We start from the raw sequence: 7,654 nt of genomic DNA, 5'->3' as shown, positions 1-7,654 counted from the left end.
ATTCCTGCTCGTTTCGTTACTAACATGGCTGAAGCAATTGCCTTTGATGCTGCGGAATTACTGCTAAGGAAGCTTACTTCTTATGCTTATCAAGAGGTTTCTCGAGCCTACGGCGTGTATAAAGATTTGCGAGTGATCAAAGACACTCTAACAATTGTCAGATGTCTGCTGTTGGATGCAGAGGAGAAGAAGAACCAACAGCACGCATTGCGTGAATGGCTGAGACAGACTCAAAACATTTGCTCTGATGCTGAAGATGTATTGGAGGGATTTGACTTGCAGGACAAGCGAAAGCAAGTTATCAAGGATTCTCGAAGCACCAGCATGAAGGTACGCCACTTCTTTTCTTCCTCTAATCCACTTGCTTTTCGCATTAAGATGGCGCGTCAAATCAAAGATATTAGGAACAGATTGGATAAGGTAGCATATGATGGGACCAGGTTTGGACTTGCAACCATCAATGTCGAACCAGGACTTGTTGTTCACAGGAGAGAAATGACTTATCCTGATGTTGATGCATCAAGTGTAATAGGAAGAGAGAGTGACAGGGAAGAAATTATCAAGCTTTTGATGCAACCACATCCTCACGGTGATGATGATGGCGATAAAAGTATGTGCGTTATTCCCATTGTGGGAATTGGAGGCTTGGGGAAAACCACACTTGCAAAGTTGGTGTTCAATGATAAAAGGGTGGATCAACTTTTCCAATTGAAGATGTGGGCATGTGTCTCCAACGACTTTGATATTAGGCAGATAATTATTAAAATTGTAAACTCAGCTTCTACTTCCAAGTTTGCTTCAACTTCAGCTTCAAGTGTTACTTTTCCTCACCAAGAAAACATTAACAACTTAGATATTGTACAGCTTGTAAGTTGTCTGAGATCTAAAATTTCTGGTCAAAAGTTTTTACTTGTGTTAGATGACATATGGAATGATGATCGTGCAAAATGGACTGAGTTGAAAGATTTGATAAAAGTTGGCACAGTAGGAAGCAAAATGATGGTTACAACACGTAGCAAATCAATTTCTTCAATGATGGGCACTGTTCCGTCGTATGTTTTACATGGCCTTTCTGTAGAGAATTGTTTATTTTTGTTTGTCAAATCGGCATTTAAGGAAGGTGAAGAAGAAAAATTCCCAAATTTAGTGGCGATTGGAAAAGAAATTGTGAAAAAATGTCATGGAGTTCCATTAGCAGTAAAAACATTAGGAAGTTCTCTGTTTTCTAAATTTGATTTAAATAAGTGGAAATTTGTAAGAGATTCTGAAATATGGAATTTAGAACAAAAGAAAGATGATATTTTACCTGCATTAAAACTAAGTTATGATCAAATGCCGTCCTACTTAAGGCACTGTTTTGCTTATTTTTCCCTATATCCCAAAGATTTTACATTTCTTGCTGGTGATATTACTAGTCTTTGGGTAGCTCTTGGATTAGTTCAACCCCGAAATGGAAATGAAAATTTGGAGAATGTTGCAAGAGAATATATTGATGAGTTACATTCAAGGTCATTTCTTCTAGATTTTGACGACATTGGTCACTTTTTCAATTTCAAAGTACATGATTTGGTGCACGATCTTGCATTGTATGTTGCGAAGGAGGAGTGTGTACTAGTACAGTCCAATACTCGAAATATACCCGAGCAAGCAAGACATTTGTCAATTTTTGAAAATGATTCACTTGGCCATGCTTTGTTTCTCAAGTCCAAACAAGTAAGAACTATATTGTTTCCCATTGATAGAGTGGGTCTTGACCGTGATTCTCTTTTGGATACATGGGTATCAAGATATAAATACTTACGGATTTTAGATTTAAGTGATTCTTCAATGGTTACTCTACCCATTTCAATTGCTAAATTGGAGCACCTGCGTGTTCTCAATCTAACCAATAACTGCAAAATCAAAAGACTTCCCCATTCTATTTGCAAGCTCCTAAATTTGCAAGTCTTGTTACTTACTGGATGCATGGAGCTTGAAACATTACCTAATGGATTAGGGAAGCTGATCAGCCTTCGACAACTGTTTATAACGACAAAACAATTTGTTCTGCCACAAAATGAATTTGCAAGCTTCAAGCATCTTCACACTTTGGATTTTTATCGTTGTGACAATTTGAAATTTTTGTTCAATGGCACACGACAACTTACTTTCGTTGAAACATTGAGTGTTCAATCATGCGGAAGCTTGGAGTCCTTATCTCTTTATAGTTTTCCTAAATTGCAGACTTTGTACCTTGCAGACTGTAAGATGTTAACCATGTCATTGAACAATGAATCACCAATTCAAAGAATGCCGATGAGACATTTGTATCTTGAGGAATTTCCGGGGCTTTTGACATTGCCGAGATGGATTGTAGGCATTGCAGACACTTTAGAGACCTTGGTAATTACAAAGTTTCCAAATCTTAAGATGCTTCCTAAGTGTTTCACAGCATTGACTCATCTTAAGAGGCTCGACATTCGTCACTGTCCTCAACTGTCAACTCTTCCAAATGACATTCAACGACTCACTGCACTTGAAGATTTGCGCATATATCGTTGTCGAGAATTGTGCCAAAAATGTCGGCCTCAATTTGGTGAGTACTGGCCCATGATTGCCCACATCAAGCGCATTTCCATTGGAAAACAAAAACTAAGTCATTGACCTTGAAGGTAAACATGTTATTTGGGGAGTACTGGGCCATGATTGCCCAAAACATCTGTAGTTTTGTTCCAATTGTTTATGTTCACATTGTTATCGACTTGTGTGGTCATATATCATGTATGTGCTAGTCTTTTATTCATTTATTTAGTTTTCCTTTTATTTGTATATTATTTTGTATCAAATACATGTTGGGTACATCTAAATATTTTTCTTGTAGAAAAAAATTGAGGTTAGAGCTGAAACTGGAAATTTATATGTGATGTGATCATATGACATTGTATGAAGTTAAAATCACTGAATTAGAGTTAACTGTTAACCATGACTACCCCTTGCATCAGCTAGTTTAATGACAGTTATTACAAGGTTTGCTGAGTAGGATGATTAGTAACCGATTAGTTATTTCCATTAGTTGTTGCAAACTAGCTAGTAATGTTGTTAATTCAAAGCTTCAAGTAAACATTGCACCTTCTTTGTAACTTTAACCCTTTCTTTTAATTGCCATCTTTACCAATTGAATGAGATCATATATTAATATTGTTTCATGAAAAAGTATATGTTTTATGGTATCAGTAAAAGAGATGGTTGAGAGTGATGTTTACATTACAGGATAAGGTATAGAGGATGAGGCTTGAGCAGAAAAGGGATAAGCAGTTTGATGGTAGACAAAAAGAGAAGATTAGACTCTATAAGAGTTGTGGCCTTGAGAGTGCAAAAGATTGGGAAGAAAAAAAAAAAGAATGTCAGCCTGAGGCTTTAGATTCTCTAAATTACAATACCTCTTCAATAATGTATGTTTGTATATTTGGTAAAATTGTCATCATGAAATTTTTATATCATTTCTTTTACTATTTGGATTGACAGGCTTTGTAAGAGTGTTTTTAAAAATATAATAAGTTGGGGATATACTTGAGAAAATACCTCAACTTTATCTCTGCTCATTCTCAGGACCGTGTAAAACAAATCTAATAAATTAGGATATTGCAAAACAAAGTCAAGAAGCATGACAACATTTTCCCACCGATCCGTTATGCCTTTTGATTTAATAAGCTTATAGGACTAAACAGAGTTGTACCTTCAATTCAATTTTGACAAGACCTTTGTAGTTTTATAAAAGGAACGTGAAGAATAATATGAATATGGTATATTGAAAGACAAAGAACAATGTTTATAACACTTATCACACCATTACAAAAACTTCACTACTCTATAAATCGAGATGAAACATAACTGAAAGTAGGAAATAAATTTCCTAATATTACTGCCTTTGAAAATAAATCATAACTGAAAAACAACTCAATAATGTCTCTTAAAAAACTTATTAAGCAATATCATAACTGAAGCACCAAGGTAATTTCTACCAATCTCCTTCATGCCTTAGTTGCTGCAAAGTCCCAGCTTGTCTCTTAACGTTTCAAATCTTGCTTTTGGTAAAGCCTTTGTTAGGACATCAGCCACTTGATCATTGGTCTTGCAGTAAACCTTTTTTGATCTCGCCATACTTTTTCTCTTCTCGCAAGTGATATAGTTTGATCATGAAGTGTTTAGTTTTGCCATGAAAAACAGGACCCTTTGAAATGGCAATTGCAGCTTGATTATCAACAAAAATCACAGTTGGTTCATTTTGCTTCATATGCAAATCAACTGAAACAGTAACCCGTTGTGCTTCTCATATCATCTATGGATCTTGCCCAATCACTATCAGAATAGCCAACAAGTTTAAACTTCTTACAACACGTATACTTAATGCCATAATTAGTTGTCCCTTTGATATATCTTATTATTCTTTTGAGAGCTTGGTAATGTACATCACTAGCACAATGCATAAACCTTGAAAGTACACTTACATCATACATTATGTCTTGTGGCTGTCAGATACATCAAGCAACCAACCAAGCCTTTATATTTGCTTTCATCAATTTTTCTAGCTCCATCATATATGGTAAAGTAATCAATGGTACAGTAATCAATCACTAGTTAATATATGGTACAGTAATCAATCACTAGTTATTAGTTAATTGATGATGCTGAAAAGTAGAGGAAAATGGGAAGCCCCACATATTGCTGATACAATATGAAAATAATAACTTTTAGTTTAATTATAAACTAAATTGCAATAATTTTAGGCGGAAGGGGTTAGACTTCTTTTACTTGGTTCATGTTAGGACTTAGATAAAGGAGAATTAGTTAGTAGAAGTAGTTAATTGGTTGAGGTTGTTATAAGTAGTTAGACAATTATGTTTGTTAGTGATCATTTTCTCTTCCTATCCTAAGTGTACATGAAACCTATAAATAAAGGTTTCATCCCTTATGAAAGGAACTTTTTATCAACTTTAGAAATTGAGTGGTGTAAACCATTGTAGGAGCGTATCCGCTCTTGTGTATCATTTTCTTGGGAGAGGTTCTCTCTTATTATTTCTTATCTTTTCTTTCTAAATATTAATGTTCTTCCTCTAAATCAAGGAATCCAATTCTTGGGTTCCTAACAGTTCATCTTCATCAATTCCTTTTAGTCTTGGATTATTCGATCTGAATGTCTAGATCAAAGAAGATGATGAAAATGTGAGATTTTAAATTTGGGGATATGATTTTTTTGTTGTTGAACATGAATGTTTGAGTTTCTTTGAAGACTATGAGTTCGGGATATAATTGAGATATGAGTTCTATTGAAGATGAACTATCTCAATTTTTTGGGTTTTTGTAAATAATGTGTAAAAAGGTGTTGTGTAAAAAGTTACACAAAAAAATCTTCAATCTTTAAAGTGACACAACAAACCATTTAAATTCTTTTGCAAACTTGTTCTTCAAATATTGCAATTATGAAAAACACTACCATTTCCATGAATTGGAAGGTTTCTCTTTTGACATTGTGCAACATGTAGAAGAGACTATTGAAATTTTATCAAGAAGAGAATGAAAAATAAATTGAAAGAAAGACGTTAATTGGAGATTAAGATTTTCTCAAGTAATAATTAAAAGCATCTATTCAAGGAGAATTTTTTAGCTCTCATACAATATTGAGAATCAAGGTTGAATTCAAACAAAAGAGGAATAATTAAAGAGAAATATAAAACTTAAAATGATAGTGTGAAAAATTATTGATATAATTAGAATATGATACACTTTTATACAGTCCTTTCAAAGAATGGCTTTGCAAACTTAAACCATCTTCACACTTTGAGTTTTGATAATTGTCAAAATTTGAAGTTTTTGTTCAAGTTGGACAAGCTTCCATCCCTTGAAACATTGTTTATTTTATCTTGTAGGAGGACGGGTGAGAAGTTAAATTTGTGGGCGTGCACTGAAAGACCATTACAAAATCGAGGATGAAAAATCTACATTATGAGGGTTTTATTGAGCTGTTCACATTGCCTAGATAGATTGAAGGTGAAGCTGACACTTTAGAGACCTTGATAATTGATAACTTTCCAAATCTTAAGATGCTTCCTACGTCACATCTTAAGAGGCTCTATATTTATGATTGTCCTCTTCTCAAGAGGATTATCCTTCCAAGTGACATGCATTTCCGAACTGCCCTTGAAGATTTGCGCATAGATGGTTGTCCTGATTTATGTCGAAAATATCAAAAGCGTTTTCTAACTGTAAAATTGTGTGAATTCCTATAAAAACAGTAAGTATGTGCTTGGTAGTATATCCGTTAAAAGATAACATTTCTTTTAAAAAGAAGTAACATTTGCTTTATATACTAGGCAAGGTAAATGATGTGGCTAAAGTGGAAAAGAGATATGCAGCTTGAATGATCACATGAAGAGAAGATAGCTTAGCAATAAAAGAGTTGTGCAATCAGCAAGTGTGAGCAGACCAGTGGCTGATGAACGCCAGCAGTAGGCTTTAGATTCTCTGAAATTGGGCATATAAATGGAAAGCAATTGTTTTCATTAGAATATTTTTTATAGTCAAATGTTAGTTATTACTATGTTATGTTAAAGTTAGACCCTGAACCCCTTTTCAAACTCTTTTGGGTATCTCAGCTTAACTACTTGAGGGAAGATTTCAAAATGATTATTTAGTTTTGTTCTATATTCCTTGTACTATAAGAAAACTTATATTATGTTCTGAATAATTATTTTGTTAACGCTAAACATATTTTTCCTTACTCATACATCATATTATAAAAACTGTTGGATGTTCTGAATACCGACATTTATGTATAAAGTCAGAAAACTTGATAGCAAATATTTTGTAGCTCGATTAACTTCCGAATCTTCACCTTATTTGCTACACTTTTACAAAGTAAATTTATAATAGAGTTGAAAATTCTGCCAAATGATATTCATGACATAACAGGTATAAAATAACGTAACCTGAACCTGGAATATTGCTTTCAAAACATATTCATATTCATCAATATTCATATTCATCGTATGCTACAACATAAAGAAAACTTTAAGCATGTATAAGGTCATAATTTTGACCAAGCACAAAGGTCCTTTTAAGGATGAGAAGAAAATACAAGAGTAAACTTACAGTTATGACTCATGCAAATGCAATTTCACTTGTTACATGATTATATCAGCTATTTCATTTGTAAGTGACAATTTTAATTTTTCTTTCAATTATTTGAATCTCCCCCTTGTTGATAACAAAAAACTGTCTCCCTTAATTTGAGTAAGCCTTTACCAACTTCATTTTATATAATTTTGGATTTTGATTTTAACATTAAGTTAAATTAAAAATATTTGTTGTTCACTTGTTTACTTGTTGAGCTGCTGACTACTTCTTTGATTACACCATCTTGTTATTCTTTTAAGGTTAACCGCTTATTTAGTTCATCCAACAATTTGTTCTCTTTCAATTATATATTTTCAAGTAGGACTCCATCCATAACAAGTTTCATTAATTTAATTATTCGGATTATTTCATTCATTTTGGCATGTCACTCTGCCATCAATAAAATAAGTTGGTAGATTGAACAAGTCAATTGATTGACTTTGTTGTATGAACAATTATGGATATATAGGAACAATTATCGGTATCGCAACTCCATTCCTGC

At 33.5% G+C, this 7,654-nt stretch overlaps 1 protein-coding gene across 1 annotated transcript; it reads left to right on the top strand.

Annotated features, from left to right (window-relative positions):
- The first annotated feature begins 6 nt into the window (after positions 1-6).
- LOC101498707 (putative disease resistance protein RGA4) lies at positions 7-6,757 on the top strand. Its single transcript, XM_012713823.3, has 3 exons — positions 7-2,651; positions 3,250-6,271; positions 6,351-6,757. Exon 1 carries the CDS (start codon positions 25-27, stop codon positions 2,641-2,643), a length of 2,619 nt encoding a protein of 872 aa, XP_012569277.1. The 5' UTR covers positions 7-24; the 3' UTR covers positions 2,644-2,651; positions 3,250-6,271; positions 6,351-6,757.
- Positions 6,758-7,654: the final 897 nt, after the last annotated feature.

The sequence above is a fragment of the Cicer arietinum genome, chromosome 3, assembly GCF_000331145.2.
Source record: "Cicer arietinum cultivar CDC Frontier isolate Library 1 chromosome 3, Cicar.CDCFrontier_v2.0, whole genome shotgun sequence".
Taxonomy (NCBI): Eukaryota; Viridiplantae; Streptophyta; class Magnoliopsida; order Fabales; family Fabaceae; genus Cicer; species Cicer arietinum.
This window is presented reverse-complemented; position numbering and strand designations above follow the sequence as displayed.

Bases quoted from the DNA above. Each gene is read 5' to 3' on its own strand.
- LOC101498707 (XM_012713823.3), top strand. From the start codon at position 25: ATGGCTGAAGCAATTGCCTTTGATGCTGCGGAATTACTGCTAAGGAAG.